The following is a 21,102-nucleotide window of genomic DNA, read 5'->3' as shown; positions in this document are numbered from 1 at the left end:
CGGCGCCCTGGCCCTCTGCCGCCGGCGCCCTGGCCCCCTGCCGCCGGCGCCCTGGCCCTCTGCCGCCGGCGCCCTGGCTCCCTGCCGCCGGCGCCCTGGCTCCCTGCCGCCGGCACCCTGGCCCTCTGCCGCCGGCACCCTGGCCCTCTGCCGCCGGCGCCCTGGCTCCCTGCCGCCGGCGCCCTGGCTCCCTGCCGCCGGCGCCCTGGCTCCCTGCCGCCGGCGCCCTGGCTCCCTGGCGCCGGCGCCCTGGCCCTCTGCCGCCCTGGCCCTCTGCCCCCGGCGCCCTGGCCCTCTGCCCCCGGCGCCCTGGCTCCCTGTCGCCGGCGCCCTGGCCCTCTGCCGCCGGCGCCCTGGCTCCCTGCCGCCGGCGCCCTGGCCCTCTGCCGCCGGCGCCCTGACCCTCTGCCGCCGGTGCCCTGACCCTCTGCCGCCGGTGCCCTGGCCCTCTGCCGCAGGCGCTCTAGGCGACTTCCTAGTTTTGCTCTGTAAGATGGCGGACCAAGAAGGCGCAGACAAATCAGTGTGAAGCAGCTCTGGGAGTGTTCTCAGTGCAAGTCTGAACTCGACGCAGCTTTTCTCTTCGCAGATACAGTGTGACGTGTACATATACCCTTAGCATCCTGTAGATTTAGAGACCATTTATATATAAACAAGCATACTACTTACTGAGTGTTCAAATGTTAATCGAGTCGAGCTCGATGGATGCTAATGTCAGAGAGTGAAGACTTAGCTCCCTGTCTGCAGCCGGGGCCCCTGATCGACAGAACTCCCTGGCTGCAGCCGGGGCGCGGATCGACAGAGCTTCCTGGCTGCAGCTGGGGCGCGGATCGACAGAGCTCCCTGGCTGCAGCCGGGGCGCGGATCGACAGAGCTCCCTGGCTGCAGCCGGGGCGCGGATCGACAGAGCTCCCTGGCTGCAGCCGGGGCCCCTGATCGACAGAGCTCCCTGGCTGCAGCCGGGGCCCCTGATCGACAGAACTCCCTGGCTGCAGCCGGGGCGCGGATCGACAGAACTCCCTGGCTGCAGCCGGGGCGCGGATCGACAGAGCTCCCTGGCTGCAGCCGGGGTCCCGGATCGATTGAGCTCACTGGCTGCAGCCAGGGCCCGGATCGACAGACCAGTGAGGGGGTCTGTCCCACACACACAGTAAAGAGGAGAGGGGTGTTGACTCACTGAGGTCCTCCGCCAGCTGCACGCGCTTCCCGGTCAGTAGGTTCACCTTCTTGTCGCCGTCTTCAGCGAAGTCCTCCAGGACCTCTTTCACGTTCTTCTCCAGGCGCCTGACTGGGGGAAGCAGACAGCTCATGGTCACTCACAGTCACTCCTTCCACAGGGGACATACGTTTATGCTTATTTGCTTTTTAAGAAAGCTTTTAGTAACTGCTCGGAGCTCAACACACGCGTCAGGCATTCCTCGGTCTTGTTCCTGGATACACCATTCCACAAAAGACACTTCTGTCTGAGTTTACAGCCCAAAGTCAGTACACAAATGAAATAACGTACAAAGATGGAACTCAGATACATTTCAAAAGTGCCACATGATGCAACGAGCATTAGTGCCCGATGTTTGCCCCTTTAGGGACGCTTTGGTGTCAGAGGCATCCGTGTGGCCCATCTGTACTAAGGTTCATGATCTGCCCTCTGACCCCAAGCGGTGCTCCCTCGTTTGCCGGAGTGAGTGCAGGTGCAAGGGCTAACATGCCACCAGGAGGCACCTGATTGGGTCTCCTTTGGAGGGGCGCGCTGCCAGGCCTTACCCTCAGAGTAACCCGTTTGTAGAAACGATGGCGATCCCAAGGCAGCCGGGTGCCCTCACCCCCCCCCCCCCCCACCACCACGCCAGGGGGTTCCCCTCACATTAGAAGATGAGACTAGGTCCATGCCAGTGAAGGATGGAGCCGCAGTCCCAAAGCTGGACTCGTCTCACTGGAGCCCTCTCCTTGCACAGGCACGGAGAACCCTGAGGTCACCCCATGCGCACCCAGAGGTCACCCCTGCGCATCCAGAGGTCACCCCTGCGCACCCAGAGGTCACCCCTGAACCCTGGGGCTGTGTGCTCCGCAGCAGTGCTGGTGTCTGCTGAAGCGGAGACCCGCCCTGAACCCTGGGGCTGTGTGCTTAGCAGCAGTGTTGGTGTCTCTGAAGCCGAGACCCTCCCTGAACCCTAGGGCTGTGTGCTTAGCAGCAGTGCTGTCTGCTGAAGCCGAGACCCTCCCTGAACCCTGGGGCTGTGTGCTCAGCAGCAGTGGTGATGTCTGCTGAAGCCGAGACCCTCCCTGAACCCTGGGGCTGTGTGCTCAGCAGCAGTGCTGGTGCCTGCTGAAGCCGAGACCCGCCCTGAACCCTGGGGCTGTGTGCTTAGCAGCAGTGGTGGTGTCTGCTGAAGCCGAGACCTGCCCTGAACCCTGGGGCTGTGTGCTTAGCAGCAGTGCTGGTGTCTGCTGAAGCCGAGACCCACCCTGAACCCTGGGGCTGTGTGCTCAGCAGCAGTGCTGGTGTCTGCTGAAGCCAAGACCTGCCCTGAACCCTGGGGCTGTGTGCTCAGCAGCAGTGCTGGTGTCTGCTGAAGCCGAGACCTGCCCTGAACCCTGGGGCTGTGTGCTTAGCAGCAGTGGTGGGGTCTGCTGAAGCCTAGACCCGCCCTGAACCCTGGGGCTGTGTGCTTAGCAGCAGTGGTGGTGTCTGCTGAAGCCGAGACCCTCCCTGAACCCTGGGGCTGTGTGCTTAGCAGCAGTGGTGGTGTCTGCTGAAGCAGAGACCCTCCCTGAACCCTGGGGCTGTGTGCTTAGCAGCAGTGGTGGTGTCTGCTGAAGCCGAGACCCTCCTTGAACCCTGGGGCTGTGTGCTTAGCAGCAGCGGTGGTGTCTGCTGAAGCGGAGACCCGCCCTGAAACCTGGGGCTGTGAGCTTAGCAGCAGCGGTGGTGTCTGCTGAAGCCGAGACCCTCCTTGAACCCTGGGGCTGTGTGCTTAGCAGCAGCGGTGGTGTCTGCTGAAGCCGAGACCCTCCCTGAACCCTAGGGCTGTGTGCTTAGCAGCAGTGGTGGTGTCTGCTGAAGCCTAGACCTGCCCTGAACGCTGTGCTCAGCAGCAGTGGTGGTGACTGCTGAAGCCGAGACCTGCCCTGAACCCTGGGGCTGTGTGCTCAGCAGCAGTGCTGGTGTCTGCTGAAGCCGAGACCCTCCCTGAACCCTGGGGCTGTGTGCTCAGCAGCAGTGCTGGTGTCTGCTGAAGCCGAGACCCTCCCTGAACCCTGGGGCTGTGTGCTTAGCAGCAGTGGTGGGGTCTGCTGAAGCCGAGACCCTCCCTGAACCCTGGGGCTGTGTGCTTAGCAGCAGTGGTGGGGTCTGCTGAAGCCGAGACCCTCCCTGAACCCTGGGGCTGTGTGCTTAGCAGCAGTGGTGGTGTCTGCTGAAGCCGAGACCCGCCCTGAACCCTGTGCTTAGCAGCAGTGGTGGTGTCTGCTGAAGCCGAGACCCGCCCTGAACCCTGTGCTTAGCAGCAGCGGTGGTGTCTGCTGAAGCAGAGACCTGCCCTGAACCCTGGGGCTGTGTGCTTAGCAGCAGTGCTGGTGTCTGCTGAAGCCGAGACCTGCCCTGAACCCTGGGGCTGTGTGCTTAGCAGCAGTGCTGGTGTCTGCTGAAGCCTAGACCCTCCCTGAACCCTGGGGCTGTGTGCTTAGCAGCAGTGCTGGTGTCTGCTGAAGCCGAGACCCACCCTGAACCCTGGGGCTGTGTGCTCAGCAGCAGTGCTGGTGTCTGCTGAAGCCAAGACCTGCCCTGAACCCTGGGGCTGTGTGCTCAGCAGCAGTGCTGGTGTCTGCTGAAGCCGAGACCTGCCCTGAACCCTGGGGCTGTGTGCTTAGCAGCAGTGGTGGGGTCTGCTGAAGCCTAGACCCGCCCTGAACCCTGGGGCTGTGTGCTTAGCAGCAGTGGTGGTGTCTGCTGAAGCCGAGACCCTCCCTGAACCCTGGGGCTGTGTGCTTAGCAGCAGTGGTGGTGTCTGCTGAAGCAGAGACCCTCCCTGAACCCTGGGGCTGTGTGCTTAGCAGCAGTGGTGGTGTCTGCTGAAGCCGAGACCCTCCTTGAACCCTGGGGCTGTGTGCTTAGCAGCAGCGGTGGTGTCTGCTGAAGCGGAGACCCGCCCTGAAACCTGGGGCTGTGAGCTTAGCAGCAGCGGTGGTGTCTGCTGAAGCCGAGACCCTCCTTGAACCCTGGGGCTGTGTGCTTAGCAGCAGCGGTGGTGTCTGCTGAAGCCGAGACCCTCCCTGAACCCTAGGGCTGTGTGCTTAGCAGCAGTGGTGGTGTCTGCTGAAGCCTAGACCTGCCCTGAACGCTGTGCTCAGCAGCAGTGGTGGTGTCTGCTGAAGCCGAGACCTGCCCTGAACCCTGGGGCTGTGTGCTCAGCAGCAGTGCTGGTGTCTGCTGAAGCCGAGACCCTCCCTGAACCCTGGGGCTGTGTGCTCAGCAGCAGTGCTGGTGTCTGCTGAAGCCGAGACCCTCCCTGAACCCTGGGGCTGTGTGCTTAGCAGCAGTGGTGGGGTCTGCTGAAGCCGAGACCCTCCCTGAACCCTGGGGCTGTGTGCTTAGCAGCAGTGGTGGGGTCTGCTGAAGCCGAGACCCTCCCTGAACCCTGGGGCTGTGTGCTTAGCAGCAGTGGTGGTGTCTGCTGAAGCCGAGACCCGCCCTGAACCCTGTGCTTAGCAGCAGTGGTGGTGTCTGCTGAAGCCGAGACCCGCCCTGAACCCTGTGCTTAGCAGCAGCGGTGGTGTCTGCTGAAGCAGAGACCTGCCCTGAACCCTGGGGCTGTGTGCTTAGCAGCAGTGCTGGTGTCTGCTGAAGCCGAGACCTGCCCTGAACCCTGGGGCTGTGTGCTTAGCAGCAGTGCTGGTGTCTGCTGAAGCCTAGACCCTCCCTGAACCCTGGGGCTGTGTGCTTAGCAGCAGTGCTGGTGTCTGCTGAAGCCGAGACCTGCCCTGAACCCTGGGGCTGTGTGCTTAGCAGCAGTGGTGGTGTCTGCTGAAGCCGAGACCCTCCCTGAACCCTGGGGCTGTGTGCTTAGCAGCAGTGGTGGTGTCTGCTGAAGCCGAGACCCGCCCTGAAACCTGGGGCTGTGAGCTTAGCAGCAGCGGTGGTGTCTGCTGAAGCCGAGACCCTCCTTGAACCCTGGGGCTGTGTGCTTAGCAGCAGTGTTGGTGTCTGCTGAAGCCGAGACCCTCCCTGAACCCTGGGGCTGTGTGCTTAGCAGCAGTGTTGGTGTCTGCTGAAGCCGAGACCCTCCCTGAACCCTGGGGCTGTGTGCTCAGCAGCAGTGCTGTCTGCTGAAGCCGAGACCCGCCCTGAAGCACAAGTTACTACTTGTGTAACGATACACCTGTAAGAGACATTAGATTGTTCCTTACCTTAGAATATCCCCAGGCATCAGACTGGATCCGGAAAGTTTTTCGTCAGCAGTACCCATGCGCATCAGTAGGTGGCGTCATGCTGCTCTGCAGCCGTCGCTGGCGTCGTAAGTGCCGAGATGACGGGACGGAGGCTACTTAGGCGCCACCCATGCGCGCTGACGTCAGTTCTCTACACTTTCCGCGCCAGGAATGCAGACCCATGCAAGAAACTGACCACTGGTGCCATGAAACTAGGGCCCTGAAAGGGATGACCGTAATCCTAGAAATCAGTTCGCAGAACGGGGAGGATGGGTGGGGGTAAGGAATCGATCACTAACTAATGTCTCTTACAGATATGTCGTTACACAAGTAGTAACTTGTAGTAACTTGTGCATCTGAAAGAGACACCTTAGAATAGATACCCCAGCAATACCAACCCCGGTGGTGGGTCAGCGAACCAGATTACACCAGAAAGTCACGGAGCACAGAATGGCCAAAGAAGCCTTCTCTCTGGACCGGACTGTCAAGGCAGTAATGCTTGGTAAACGTGTGCAGCGAGGCCCACGTGGCTGCCTGACAAATGTCCTGCAAGGGAAAGCCACGTCCCAAGGCAGTAGTGGCTGCAGTTGCCCCGGTCGAATGGGCACGCAGCCCCACAGGAGGCTCCCTCTTGGCCAAGGAGTAACATGCTTTGATGCACAGAACAACCCACCGGGAGATGGTCTGTTTGTGCACAGCCCGACCTTTTTTGGCACCCAAGTAGCCAACAAAGAGCTGGTCATCCACCCAGAACTGTTGAGTGCGCTTCAGATAGAACGAGAGCGCACGTTTTGGCTCCAGATGGAGGAGCCTCTCTTCCTCTTTTGAAGGATGCGGAGGCGGAAAGAAGGTGGGCAAAGTGATGGTCTGCCCAATGTGGAAGGGCGTGACAACCTTTGGCACGAAAGAAGGATGGGTCCTTCAAACCACCTTGTCCGGATGAACAGAAAAGAAAGGAGGTTTGAAAGAAAGAGCCTGGAGCTCACTCACTCTTCTGGCAGAGGTGATAGCTACCAGGAAAGCCGTCTTTAAAGTGAGAAGACGTAAAGGACAATTATGAAGGGGCTCCAAGGGAGCGGACATCAGATAAGTCAAGACAAGATTTATGTCCCACTGCGGCACGGGAGGAAATGTGTGTGTAATGCCTTTGAGTAAACGGTTAACAACCGGAGACTTAAAAAGAGAAGGCTGATCTGGAAGCCGAAGAAAGGTGGAGATAGCCGAAAGATAACCTTTGATAGTGCCCAGAGCAGCCTGCTGGGCCAAGGATAGAATGAACAGAAGGAACTCTGAAAGAGGGGCAAAAAGGGGATCCACAGCCTTTGCTGTGCACCATGCAACAAATTTGTTCCACCTGCAGGCGTATACCGTCTTAGTGGAGGGACGCTTGGCTGCCAGAATGACATCACAGACTTCAGTCGGAAGATCGACAGCTGTCAACTGTCGCCACTCAATCTCCACGGATGGAGGTGGAGGCTGGACAGGTTCGGGTGGAGGACCGTCCCCTGCTGCTGCGACAGAAGATCCTCCCGAAGAGGCAGTCGGATCGGGGAATCGATCGCCATGTTGAGTAGCTCGGGTTATCAGTATCTTCGTTCCCAATCCAGAGCCACAAGGATGACTCGGGCCCGGTCGAGCCGAATCTTCTTCAGCACTCTGGGCAGAAGTGGTATAGGAGTACAACAGACTGCAATTCTACTCAAGACGAAAAGCGCTGGAGAGCGAGTGCCGCCTTGGAAATTCCAACGTGCAGAACTGATGACATTGCGCATTCTCTTCGGTGGTGAATAGATCTAACCAAGCCTCTCCCCACTGCTTAAAGAGACTTGCGCCACGTCCGAGTTCGGACGCCATTCGTAATCCATCAAGCACCGACGGCTGAGTTTGTCCGCCCTGGCGTTCAGAGAACCTTCCAGGTGTTGAACCACCAAGGTAATGCCTTGATGTTCCAGCCATGTCTAGAGGCGCAGAGCCTCCTGACATAGGGCTCACGACCCCACCCCGTCCTGGTTGTTGCAATATCACATGGCGGTGCTGTTGTCCGTGAACACCTGCACTACACTTCCACGGACAGAGGGAAGGAATGCCTTCAGTGCAAGTCGGATCGCCGAAGTTTCAAAAAGTTAATATGGAGCCGGGATCCGCCGAAGACCAGAGGCTTCCGATCTCCGCCTCTCCCAAGCGGCCTCCCCATCCCAGGAGGGACGCATCTGTCACCACTGTGTGCTCCGGTTGGGGAAGGGAGAGGGATCTGCCATTGACCCAATCGCAATTCGTGAGCCACCACTACAATTGTCGAGCAGTGCCCTCCGAGATCTGGACATGATCTGACAGGTTGCCCTAATACTGTGCCCACTGGAACTTCAGGTCCTACTGCAGAGCCCGCATATGCCATCTGGCATGTTGCACCATTATGCTGCAGGAGGCCATCAGGCCCAGGAGCCGGAGGGTCATCCTGACAAACCCGGGATAGAGGCTAAAAGATCGGAATCATAGCCTGAACATCCCAGACTCGCTGCTCAGGCGGATAAACCCTAAACTGTGTCAAATCCAGAACAGCTTTGATGAAGGGCAGCTTCTGAGAGGGACTCAAGGGTGACCTCGGCACGTTGATGGAGAACCCCAGCAAATCCAAGAGGTCCGCCGCAGTCTGGTGCTGGTAACGTGGAAGGGGAGCACGGCAAACAGAAATTGCTCCTGACCTACCGTGAACCGCAGGTAACGCTGGTGAGCCGGCAGGACGCGGATGTGAAAATATGCGTCCTGCAAGTCCAAAGCTACCATCCAGTCTGCAGAGTCGAGGGCATCCAAGACCTGAGCCTGAGTCAACATCTTGAACTTCTCCTTCCGGAGGAAGCGACTGACATTCCTGAGGTCCAAAATGGGTTGTAGGCCCCCTTTGTCCTTCTTGGGGACCAGAAAATAGTGGGAATAACAACCACGTCCTACTTCTGGCCCAGGAACGCGCTTGATGGCCCCTTTGGCCAGGAGGGCCATAACTTCCTGCTGGAGAAGCATAAAGTGATCCCCCCGACATGCGGTGGAATTGAGGTGGCATGGCTGGGGGGGTAGACTCGAAGGGGAGGGAGTAACCGCTTCGGACATTCTGCAGCACCCACCTGCCCAAAGTGACAGAACGCCAGTGGGGGAGGTGATGTTGAACCCTGCCGCCCACAGGCGTGGTGTGCACCCCAAAGCTCGGAATAGGAAGGCTTTAAAGCGGATGCTGCAGGTGCAGAGGTGGACTGACTCGCCCGTTGGCCCCCTGTGCCGCCATGGCGACCTCCACGCCCGCACTGATATTGGTTCTGCGCAAGCTTCTGGCTGAACGAACATGCGGGGGCGCCCCTTTCATGGCCGCAAAAGGAACGAAAGGTAGACGTGGCCGGTCGTGTGGGGGGAGAGACCTAAGTACATGGCCGTAGCCCGCGAGTCCTTAAAACGCTCCAGTGCACTGTCTGCCTTATCACCAAACAGGCGAGTATCATCAAAGGACATGTTCAGAGGGAACTCTGGACATCTCCCGAAAACCCGGTGGACCGCAGCCAGGCATGGCGACGCAGAACTCTGTTGTGGAGATTGCTCTCCCTAAAGAGTCCACAGTGTCCAGCTCACACCAAATGGCGAACTTAGCGGCATCCTTACCCTCGGCAACAGCTTGGGAAAGGACAGCCCGAACCTCTTCAGGACACTGGGGCAGTGTCTGCGCCACTGTGTCCCACACCGCGTGAGAATAGCGGCCCAAAAAGCATGCAGTGTTGACTGACCGCAGCCCCAGGCTGGCAGAGGAAAATAACCTTTTTCCAAATTGCTCCAGCTTTTTCGATTCCTTACCCGAGGGGCGGTAGGGAACGCACTTTGGGAAGTGGAGGCCTGAATGATCAAGCTCTCCGGAGTAGGATGATTAGTCAAAAAGGCAGGGTCACCCGGTGCAGGGCAATGACGCCGGGCCACGTTCTTGTCCACAGGAACCCCCGTGGCTGGTCTAGACCAGGTGCCCATCAAAACATCCGTCAAGGCCTCATTGAATGGAAGCAGAGGTTCCGTAGGACTTGCTGCCGGCTGAAGCACTTCAGTAAGGAGGTTCGTTTTTATGAGACAGTAGGCAGATCGAGACAAGGGCCTCAGCTGCTCTACGGAGCACCAGAGAATAAGTGGCTCCATCCTCCATGACAGCGAGAGGAGACATAAAACCCGGCTCAGAGGAGAGGTCAAGGCCACCTGCATCCTCAGATTCTTCTGCCCACTTATGTTCGGACTCTAACTGCCGTGCAAGAGGGTCTCCGGACCCCTCCCAGTCATCCCCCTCCTCCACAGCCGGAGGCACAGGCAGCAGTGGTTGGGAAGGCACAGGGGTATTAAACAAATGCTCCAACGGTGTCGGTAACGGCGCTGGTCGGCGCCGATCCGGCTCCATGTCCCAATTTGGATCCCAAGCCGGGGCAACGGGGCCTGGAAATTCGGGCAAGGGCAAAATTAACGTAGTCCACGCCGACGCAGGGAACGGAGCTGCTGGGGGCGACAGGGCCACCCGCAGAGGGCCCTGGCAGAGGACTTCGCGGCGCTGGGGCCGAAGCCACCGGTGGCGAGCAAGAGCCCTCCATAGGGACTGCGGGCCCCAAAGGCGCACCAGCGGGAGCCCTAGGCCTGAAAAGGCAGCCTATGGCTGCAAAAAACTCTTGCACCTGGCTCGGAGTCACTGACGAACCCCGATAAGGTGGGTAGGCCGCGGGAATCCTAGGCTTCAACGGAGCTGCAGGGAAAGAACCCCTGGTCCCCTCGTCCACATCTGAAGACCGACAGGGGCATGTCGGAGAGCAAACACGCTTCTTCAAATTTTTCTTGTGACGTCTCTTACCCAATTCCGAGGACGAAGACTTGGACCCCGAGGAGCGATGATGATGGCTCCGCGGACGGTCCCTTGAGCGACCCTGGACCTTGAACGGCGCAGAGACAATTCCGGGCCTTCAGCAGCTTTCAGGAGCGCTCCCGCAAAGCCTTCGGAGCCATGGCCAGACAGTCGGGACAAGACCGAGAGTCATGGTCGCGGTCCAGACAGAGACAAATGTCATGGGGGTCCGCTACCGACATTGTACGGCGACGGTCCCCACAGGATTTAAATCCAGGAATCCCTACTTGGCACCAGGAGTCAAAGACTCCAAAAGAGGAGAGACCAGTCTCAAAAAAGATAGTCAAACAGTGACTAGGGTACGTGCTCTAACCAGATCTGCGCTTGCTGGCGCGGAAAAAGAAAGAACTGACGTCAGCGTGCATGGGTGGCGCCTAAGTAGTCTCCGTGATGTCATCTCAGCGCTTACGACGCCAGCGACGGACGCGGAGCCGCACAACGCCACCTACTGACGCATAAGGGGTACTGCTGACGAAAAACTTTCCGGATCCAGTCTGATGCCCGGGGATATTCTAAGGTAAGGAATCTATCATTAATGCGTCTGTTGCAGTGGTGGTGTCTGCTGAAGCCTAGACCTGCCCTGAACCCTGGGGCTGTGTGCTTAGCAGCAGTGCTGGTGTCTGCTGAAGCCGAGACCTGCCCTGAACCCTGGGGCTGTGTGCTCAGCAGCAGTGCTGGTGTCTACTGGAGCTTAGACCTGCCCTAAACCTTGGGGTTGTGTGCTCAGCAGCAGTGCTGGTGTCTGCTGAAGCCTAGACCTGCCCTGAACCCTGGGGCTGTGTGCTTAGCAGCAGTGTTGGTGTCTGCTGAAGCTTAGACCCCCCTTGAACCCTGGGGCTGTGTGCTTAGCAACAGTGGTGGCGTCTGAATCCTGAAGCCTAGACCTGCCATGAACCCTGGGGCTTTGTGTTCAGCAGCAGTGCTAGTGTCTGCTGAAGCCTAGACCTGCCCTGAGCCCTAGGACTGTGTGCTCAGCAGCAGCGCTGGCTGATGAAGCCTAGACCCGCCATGAACCTTGGGGCTGTGTGTTCAACAGTAGTGCTGGTGTCTGCTGAAACCTAGACCTGCCCTGAACCCTGGGGGCTGTGTGCTCAGCAGCAGTGGTGATGTCTGCTGAAGCCTAGACTCGCCATGAACACTGGGGCTGTGTGCTCAGCAGCAGTGCTGGTGTCTGCTGAAGCCTAGACCTGCCCTGAAACCTGGGGCTGTGTGCTCAGCAGCAGTGCTGGTGTCTGCTGAAGCCTAGACCCCCCCCCCCTGAACCCTGGTGCTGTGTGCTCAGCAGCAGTGGAGGTGTCTGCTGAAGCCTAGACCTGCCCTGAACCCTGGGGCTGTGTGCTCAGCAGCAGTGCTGCTGCCTGAAGCTAGACCCATCCTGAACCTTGGGGCTTTGTGCTCAGCAGCGGTGGTGGTGGTGTCTGCTGAAGCCTAGACCCGCCCTGAACCCTGCGAATGTGTGCTTAGCAGCAGTGGTGGTGGTGTCTGCTGAAGCCTAGACCCACCACCCTGAACCCTGGGGCTGTGTGTTTAGCAGCAGTGGTGGTGTCTGCTGAAGCCTAGACCCGCCCTGAACCCTGGGGCTGTGTGCTTAGCAGCAGTGGTGGTGTCTGCTGAAGCCGAGACCTGCCCTGAACCCGGGGGCTGTGTGCTCAGCAGCAGTGCTGGTGTCTGCTGAAGCCGAGACCTGCCCTGAACCCTGAGGCTGTGTGCTCAGCAGCAGTGCTGGTGTCTGCTGAAGCTTAGACCTGCCCTAAACCTTGGGGTTGTGTGCTCAGCAGCAGTGCTGGTGTCTGCTGAAGCTTAGACCTGCCCTGAACCCTGGGGCTGTGTGCTCAGCAGCAGTGGTGGTGTCTGCTGGACCCTAGACCCGCCTTGAACCCTGGGGCTGTGTGCTTAGCAGCAGCAGAGCTGTCTGCTGAAGCTTAGACCTGACCTGCCAGTGAGCGGGAGTGAACCCAAGGGAGGCCCGAGCCTGGTATCTGGCTGTAGTAACCGGACCCACGGGCTCTGTACACGGCCTCCGCCCCACGGCCTCCGCCCCACGGCTGACTCTGCCCCACGGCCTCCACACACAGCCTCCGCACATGGCTGACTCTGCCCCACAGCCTCCGCACACGGCTGACTCTGCCCCACAGCCTCCGCACGCGGCTGACTCTGCCCCACAGCCTCCGCACGCGGCTGACTCTGCCCCACAGCCTCCGCACGCGGCTGACTCTGCCCCACAGCCTCCGCACGCGGCTGACTGACTCTGCCCCACAGCCTCCGCACGCGGCTGACTGACTCTGCCCCACAGCCTCCGCACGCGGCTGACTCTGCCCCACAGCCTCCGCACGCGGCTGACTCTGCCCCACAGCCTCCGCACGCGGCTGACTCTGCCCCACAGCCTCCGCACGCGGCTGACTCTGCCCCACAGCCTCCGCACGCGGCTGACTCTGCCCCACAGCCTCCGCACGCGGCTGACTCTGCCCCACAGCCTCCGCACACGGCTGACTCTGCCCCACAGCCTCCGCACACGGCTGACTCTGCCCCACAGCCTCCGCACACGGCTGACTCTGCCCCACAGCCTCCGCACATGGCTGACTCTGCCCCACAGCCTCCGCACACGGCTGACTCTGCCCCACAGCCTCCGCACACGGCTGACTCTGCCCCACAGCCTCCGCACACGGCTGACTCTGCCCCACAGCCTCCGCACACGGCTGACTCTGCCCCACAGCCTCTGCACACGGCTGACTCTGCCCCACAGCCTCCGCCCCACGGCCTCCGCACACGGCGGACTCCGGTAAAGAAGCAGGGACTCTTCTTGATTACACTACACGCTCATTTCTGGCACTTGTAGGATTCAGGGCTACATACTGTGGCTTCTACACTGATTGTGCCATGGACAGAGGGGTTCAATCAGACATTATCCCTTGTTAGGACCCAAAGTGCTGCGACCAAAGAACTCTCCTGTACGAGCTTCACTTTATCACAACCATGTCCAGTAACATCTATCCCTTTGCGTCGATTTACTTCGCAAAATGAGTTATTTCAATTATTAGCTCTCTGCCTTCTGTGTTCGCACTTCCCCAAAAGCCCCAAATCAAAAGTGACCACCGGCACTAACTGTGGGACATGAAGCTACCAAGATGAGGAGTGAGAAACATTTCAGCACCCATCCTTGTCAAGACTGCATCACATTTTCATCACAGTTCTTTAATAGCAAAATGTTACATAACAAATCCCTGTCCTAACCAATGGCAAGCAAGACGTGAGGTCAAATTGAGAGTGGATTAAGTTACACGCAGTGAATCCCCTGAAAGTATCCCGAGCTGCTGCAGGATTTACCTTCTGTGTTGGTGAGTTGCTGCCGCAGGGTGTTGGCAGTGATCGACAGCATACGCTGAATCCGCCAGAATAAGACCACATCATTGCATTCGAGCTGAAACAGAAAGAATCAAGAGGAAACTGACGGTTAAGGATCGCACTGTACAAACCTGTAAATATTCTCACACAACAGAAATTCACAACTCAACTAAAAGGACTGCAAGAAAGCCCAGTATAGGAACAGAAGTATGGACGTGCAGGAGTGTATGTGGTATTCTTATGCACGATTCTTGCCAAGTGCAGCGGAGTGTTGTGCAGGATCAAAGTGCATTTGCATTCAACCAAAGCTATAAACATTATTTCTAACTATATTTTCAGAGAAGATAAAACATAAAAGCACACTTTTAAAAAAAATCTTATTTTCAACAGTATAACTTGGAAGGACTGCAGTCAGAAACTAGCAAAATATTAGAAAAGAACAATAGTTACTTACCTGTAATCTGTGGTTCTCCAGTATTGGTGTCTTTCATAGATTCACATCCCTGAATCATTCCCCGTCGTCGGAGTGGGAGTCCCACGGTACATAAAAAAGCAATAACTTGTATATAAGAAACCAAAACCCTTGGTAATAACCAGCTAGGAAGTAAAGTAGCCCTAAGCTACAGTGGGAAAACTTCCACACTCATGACTATCCTAGTCATTTTGTATAGACCAAACTACAGCCAATCAGGCGTCAGCACCCACCAGAATGTTCTCCCCAGAGACTCAGGCTCTCAGATTTTCTCGCACAGGAGTGAAACCAATAATATCGCCTGAGGAGCCTCTGAGGGGAGGTGGGCGGGTGCATGTGAATCTATGAAAGACACCAATACTGGAGAACCACAGATTACAGGTAAGTAACTATTGTTCTTCTCCAATATCGGGTGTCTTTCATAGATTCACATGCCTGAATCACACCATCCTGCTCATAGATGCTTTTTTGCATTCCTCAGTGTTAGACCTGGCACCTTTGCGTGAGTCTCCCTTCCACGTTTTGCTGATGTGCCTCATGTGTTTTGCTGGTGTTAGCTGCTCAGGGCACTGTGCCACTGCCAATCAGTGCCACAGTGCAAGTGCTCCCTACGAAAAGTGTATACCTTGATTTGTGTCCATGATTGACTTATTTGGTTTACTGTCAGTCCCCAGTAAAGTGCACCAGTAGTGCCAGTGCTTGTAAATACAAATGCTGCTAGTGGGCCTGCAGCACTGGTTGTGCCACCCACAGAAACGGCTTAGTAAAATGTGTCTAAGGTCTGCCATTGCTGAACCTGCGTGCAGTCTGGTACTGTCATGCTGACTGCGCAAGTGCACCTACTTGCCAGTCCCTAAACTTTCCCGTAACTTCATATTAGTCACCACTATGGTAGGCCCAAGGGCAGGGTGCATTGTAAGTGTAAGGTAGGACAAGCCCTGATGTGTGTGGCATGTGCTAATAGTGAATTACAGCCATTTTCGTTTTTCACTATTGTAAGGCTACCTGTTCTCATAGGCCAGAATGGGCTGCTGGAATTATTACACTATAATCCCAGCAGGCTCAGGGAACATGGTAGAAAGTCAATGTTTAGTATGACTGTACTCAGAATAATAAAATACTTATTTTAGTAAAGTTTATTTTAATATCCTGTGTTTGAAAATGCTACTTTTAGAAAGTCGGCATTTGCTTGCCTGACCATTTCAGCCGGCCTCTGCTTGGATGTGTATCTGCTGTCTGGTTTCTGTGAGTGACAGTCTGGGCTGCCAGGTGGTGAATAGAGAGATTACACCAGGATTTGTGGGAGGAGTGCCCCGTGACTCTGAATAGGGCTGTGCTCTGCCACCACAATGCTGGCTCCACCTCCTGCGGGGCGTCTGATGTCTCTGCCCTGCTCACTGAAAGAAGAAGCCAGAGTCACCACAACAAATTGCTCCAAAACTGGGCTGAACCAGGCTCAGGGCCTGCAAAGACAAAAGAAACTGTGTATAAAAGTAGGAGCTCTGCTCCTAAACATCAGATCCTGTTTACGCCTGGAAAGCTGCATGGAGGACTACTGTCTCTAGCCTGAGAAACTGGCCTGTGGTGGGTGCCTTGCTGCAAGAAGGAGAGAAGACAAAGACTGAGGAAGACTTTATTTCAACTTGTGCATTTGTGTGAACAATCTCCAAGGGCTTGCGTGTGAGCCTGCCCCCTGACCTGCGCCCCATGAACATTGGGTGCTACCCCCCCTGAAAGAGAAGCTCCTGCTGCTGCCTGTCCCTGCAGCGCTGGTAACGGAAAGCTGAGTGTGCTGTGCGCCGTCATCGCGCACTCTGAAGAGCCTGTGCAACCCCCTGTCCTGCCAAGCACCGTGACTTCTGCCCGCCGAGCCGCAGCTCGCCAAGTAAAGGTCAGCCCCGCCTGACCCGAGCGCCGTGACTGTGCCCCTCCGAACCGAAGCTCGCAACGCAAAGTAAAGAACCCGTCCGGTCCGAGCACCGCGATCCTGTGACCCCCAAGCCTTAGCTCGCAACGTAAAGAACGGACTCCTGCCCGTGTTCGCTTTTCCCGTGAAGTGTCCTGTTAGAAGCGCCCCGCCGCTGTGACGTGACCATCTACAGCGCGAAGTGTGCTCAAGGATCGCACCTCACTTCGCCCCACAACGCATCGCTGCCCGATGTACCGCAACCTCTGAGCCCCCGAGCCGTAGCTCCCAACACAAGGAAAGCACCGCGACGTGGGACGTCGGACCGGCCTTCTCCTCGTCCGCCTCGAACCCTCAAGACAAACAGGTACCGTGCGCTGGGAACTGTGCACTGCCGAGTCACGATGAAGAGTACGGCTCACACCCCCGGTGAAAGTAATTGCACCCTGGTACGCGTGTTGCTGTGCGCAGTGTCCCAGACAGAAGAGTCCGTGAGGCACGCACCCTGTGGAAAAGCCTTTGTTTGTTTAAGCGCGGTACGCGTCGCACAGGAATGCTACGCTTTGTACCTTCCTTGTGTCCATTGCCCGCACCGTACTCCGCATACCGCAAGGCGCGTGAAGTTCGGCACGGTCTCGTTGTTCGCACCGAACTAAGCGCACAGGAGACCCACGAAGTACACGACCTGTTGCACAAGTTACTTCCCTTCGGTAACAATACATCTGTAAGAAACAGTAGTTATGATTAGATTCCTTACCTTAGAATATCCCCAAGCATCAGACTGGATCCGGAAACATTTGCGTAGCAGTACCCCTGCACGTCGGTAGGCGTCGTCTGCGGCTCCGCGTCCGGCGACGTCATCCCGGCGCTGACGACGGAGTACTTAGACGCCGCCCTCGCGCACTGAGGTCAGCTCTTATACACAGCTTTTCCGCGCCAGAAACGCAGAGCCATGATAAAAACCAACATTGGTGCCATGAAACTAGGGCCCTGAAAGGGGATGGCTTTAACCCTAAATGTCGGTTCGCAGAATGGGGAGGATGGGTGGGGCGGTAAGGAATCTAATACTAACTACTGTTTACAGATATATCGTTACCGAAGGTAAGTAACTTGTGACTACTAACTACTGTTTCTAACAGATATATCGTTACCGAAGGTAAGTAACTTGTGCATCTGAAAGAAACAGGTTAGTATTAGATTCCTTACTTTAGAATAGATACCCCAGCAATACCAACCCCAGTGGTGGGTCTGTGAACCAATGATCACACCAGAAAGTCCTGGAGAACGGAACGGCCAAAAAAGCCATCTCTCCGGACTTGGCTGTCCAGGCAGTAGTGTCTTGCGAATGTGTGCAGCGAGGCCCATGTACCTGCCTGACAGATGTCCTGCAAGGGGATTCCCCGGCCCAGGGCAGTAGTAGCCGCCATGGCCCGAGTGGAATGGGCCCTCAGCCCAACAGGAGGCCCCTTCTTAGCTAAAGAGTAGCATGCCTTGATACACAAGACGACCCACCAAGAGATGGTCCATTTGTGCACCGCCCGTCCCTTCTTAGCGCCCACGTAACCAACAAAGAGTTGGTCATCCACCCGGAACTGGCGTGTGCGATCCAAATAGAAAGAGACCGCACGTTTTGGGTCCAGACGGTGGAGCCGCTCTTCCTCTTTAGAGGGATGCGGAGGCGGAAAGAAGGTGGGCAAGGTGAAGGACTGCCCGATGTGGAAGGCCATGACTACCTTGGGCAGGAAAGAGGGTCTTGTCCGCAATACAACCTTGTCCGGATGGACAGAAAGGAAGGGAGGCTTGAATGAAAGAGCCTGGAGCTCATTCACTCTCCTGGCAGAGGTGATGGCAACCAGGAAAGCAGTCTTAAGGGTAAGAAGACGGAGAGGACTGTTACAAGGTGGCTCGAAGGGAGCGCACATCAGAAAGGTAAGTACAAGGTTCAAGTCCCACTGAGGCATCACGAACGGAACAGGGGGGAACATATGAGCGATGCCCTTCAAGAGCCTATTAACAACCGGGGACTTGAACAAAGAAGGCTGATCAGGTAGCCTTAAGAAGGCGGAAAGGGGAGAAAGGTAGCCCGTGATAGTGCCCACAGTGGAGCCCTGCTGGGCAAGAGAAAGAAGGAAGAGGAGAACCTCAGAAAGAGGGGCAGAAAGGGGATCCACAGCCTTTGCTGTCCACCATGCCACAAACTTGTTCCACCTGCAGGCGTATATCGACTTTGTGGAGGGACGCCTGGCTGCCAGAATCACATCAAAAACTTCAGGAGGCAAGTCAAATAGCCTCAACTGTCGTCCAAGCATGGAGGTGGAGACTGGACAGGTTCGGGTGGAGGACCGTCCCCTGCTGCTGCGACAGAAGGTCCTCCTGAAGAGGCAGACAAATCGGGGGATCGACAAACATGCTGAGTAGCTCGGGATACCAGTATCTTCATGCCCAGTCCGGAGGCACAAGGATAACTTGGGCCCGGTCGCATTTGATCTTCTTCAGCACTCTGGACAGAAGAGGTATAGGCGAAAAGGCGTACAACAGACCGCAGCTCCACTCGCGACGAAAAGCGTCTCCGAGCGAGTGCCGCCTTGGAAATGCCAACGCACAGAACTGATGACATTGCGCGTTCTCTTCTGTGGCAAACAGATCTAACCAAGGCTCTCCCCACTGCTGAAAGAGGCCTTGCGCCACGTCCGAGTTCAGACGCCATTCGTGATCCATCATGCACCGACGGCTGAGTTTGCCCACCCTGGTGTTCAGGGAACCTGCCAGGTGTTGAACCACCAGGGTCATGCCGTGATGTTCCAGCCACTGCCAGAGGCGCAGAGCCTCCTGGCACAGGGTCCACGACCCCACCCTGCCCGGTTTGTTGCAGTACCACAGGGCGGTGGTGTTGTCCGTGAACACCTGCACTACACTCCCCCGGACAGAGGGGAGGAATGCCTTCAGTGCAAGCCGGATCGCCCGCAGCTCCTGAAGGTTGATGTGGAGCCGGGACTCCGCCGGAGACCAGAGGCCTCTGATCTCCGCCTCTCCCATGTGGCCTCCCCAGCCCTGGAGGGACGCGTACGTCACAACTACGTACTCCGGTTGGGGTAGGGAGAGGGATCTGCCGCTGACCCGATCGCAGTCCGTGAGTCACCACTGCAACTGTCTTGCAGTGCCCTCCGAGATCAAGTCATGGTCGGACAAGTTGCCCTGATGCTGGGCCCACTAAAACTTCAGGTCCCACTGCAGAGCCCGCATCCGCCACCTGGCGTGATGCACCAGAAGGATGGAGGAGGCCATCAGCCGCAGAGTCAACCTGATCGAGACTCGGGATAGCGGCTGAAAGATCGGAATCAGAGCCTGAATATCCCGAACCCGCTGTTCGGGAGGATAAATCCGAAACTGCGCCGAGTCTAGACCCGCTCCGATGAAGAGGAGCTTCTGAGAGGGACACAGGTGTGACTTCGGCACATTGATGGAGAACCCCCGCAGGTGAAGGGGGTCAGCCGTAGTCTGGAGGTGGCTGACGACTGTCTGGGGCGAGCCGCCTTCAACAACCAGTCGTCGAGGTAGGGGAAGACTGAAACCCCTAACCTGCGCAGATGAGCTGCGACCACCGCCATCACTTTCGTGAACACCAGTGGGGTGCTGGTAAGGCCGAAGAGGAGCACAGTAAACTGAAAGTGCTCGTGGCTTACCAGGAACCGCAGGTAGCGCCGGTGGGCCGGCAGGACGGGGATGTGAAAATATGCGTCCTACAAGTCCAACGCTACCATCCAGTCTCCCGGGTCCAGGGCAGCTAAGACCTGAGCCAAAGTCAGCATCTCAAACTTCTCCTTCCGGAGGAAGCCGTTGACGTTCCTAAGGTCCAAGATAGGGCGTAGGCCCCCTTTGTCCTTCTTGGGAATCAGAAAGTAGTGGGAGTAACAACCGCGTCCTACTTCTGGCCCAGGAATGTGCTCGGTTGCCCCCTTGGCTAAGAGGGCCAAAACTTCCTCTTGCAGAAGTTGCAAGTGATCCCCCGACACGCAGTGATCTGCCTTGCCACCAAAGAGGTGGCTGCCATCAAACGGCATGTCCATAAGGGTGTTTTGGACATCGGCCAAAAAGTTGGCGGACCTCAGCCAGGCGTGGCGGTGAACCCGCACAGACGTGGAAATCGCTCTTCCTAGCAAATCCGTGGTATCCAGTCCACATCGTATAGAGTAGCGTGCTGTGTCTCTTCCCTCCGCGAGGGCTTGAGCGAGTTTCGCCCGGGCTCCCTCCGGGCACTCAGGCAGCACGGCTGCAACCGTATCCCACAAAGAGTGGGTGTAACGGCCCAAGAGGCACGCGGTGTTGACCGACCGCAACCCCAAACTAAGGGAGGAGAACATCTTCTTTCCGAACTGTTCATTCCTATTGCATTCCCGATATGGTGGTGCCGTCGGGAATGCGGATTGGGAAGTAGAGGCCTGGATAATCAAGCTCTCGAGGGTGGGGTAGGTGGACAGGAAACTAGGGTCGCCCGGGGCTGGGTGGTGGCACCTAGCGACGTTCATATCTACAGGGGGACCTGTAGTGGGCCTGGACCAAGTGGCCAACAGGTCGTCCGTGAGAGCCTCATTAAACGGCAGTAGAGGCTCTGGGGAGCTTGCCCGCGGTTTAAGGACCTCTGTGAGGATGTTAGACCTCACTGTTGCGACGGGGAGCTCAAGAGCCAAGGCCTTGGCCGCCCTCATCAGCACCACACTATAAGCAGCCCCCTCCTCAGTAGCCACAGTAGGAGGGGAGACGAAACCAGTGTCTAGGGAGGTATCCAGACCACTGGCTTCCCCTAGTTTCTGTGTCTAGTCCTGAAATGACTGGCACTCACGTGCCAGGGGGTCCTCAGACCCCCAGTCTCCCTCGTCGTCCATGTCCTGAAATTCAGGTGTAAAGAATGGATCCAGATACTCGAAGTACTCTGCTTCCGCCGGCGCCGAACGCGGCGTCGATAGACGCCGCTCCGACGCCGGATCCGGACCGAGGGGTAGACCAGGGACGGCGTCGTGCGGGGACGATGCCGGGGATGACACCCTAGGG

The 21,102-nt window shown here is 57.4% G+C and overlaps 1 protein-coding gene across 6 annotated transcripts in view; it reads right to left on the bottom strand.

Moving 5' to 3' along the window:
- Positions 1-21,102, bottom strand: part of OPA1 (OPA1 mitochondrial dynamin like GTPase) — a 298,318-nt gene that overhangs the window by 34,242 nt on the left and 242,974 nt on the right. For all 6 annotated transcript variants that reach the window (XM_086949083.1, XM_086949085.1, XM_086949084.1 and 3 more), the window contains 2 exons: positions 13,658-13,751; positions 1,178-1,288 (listed from right to left, as the gene is read on the bottom strand). In XM_086949083.1, the coding sequence (XP_086805209.1) occupies positions 1,178-1,288; positions 13,658-13,751 (205 nt within the window). The remainder of the gene's footprint in view (positions 1-1,177; positions 1,289-13,657; positions 13,752-21,102) is intronic.

The sequence above is a fragment of the Lissotriton vulgaris genome, unplaced genomic scaffold (genome assembly GCF_964263255.1).
Source record: "Lissotriton vulgaris unplaced genomic scaffold, aLisVul1.2 SCAFFOLD_1311, whole genome shotgun sequence".
Taxonomy (NCBI): Eukaryota; Metazoa; Chordata; class Amphibia; order Caudata; family Salamandridae; genus Lissotriton; species Lissotriton vulgaris.
This window is presented reverse-complemented; position numbering and strand designations above follow the sequence as displayed.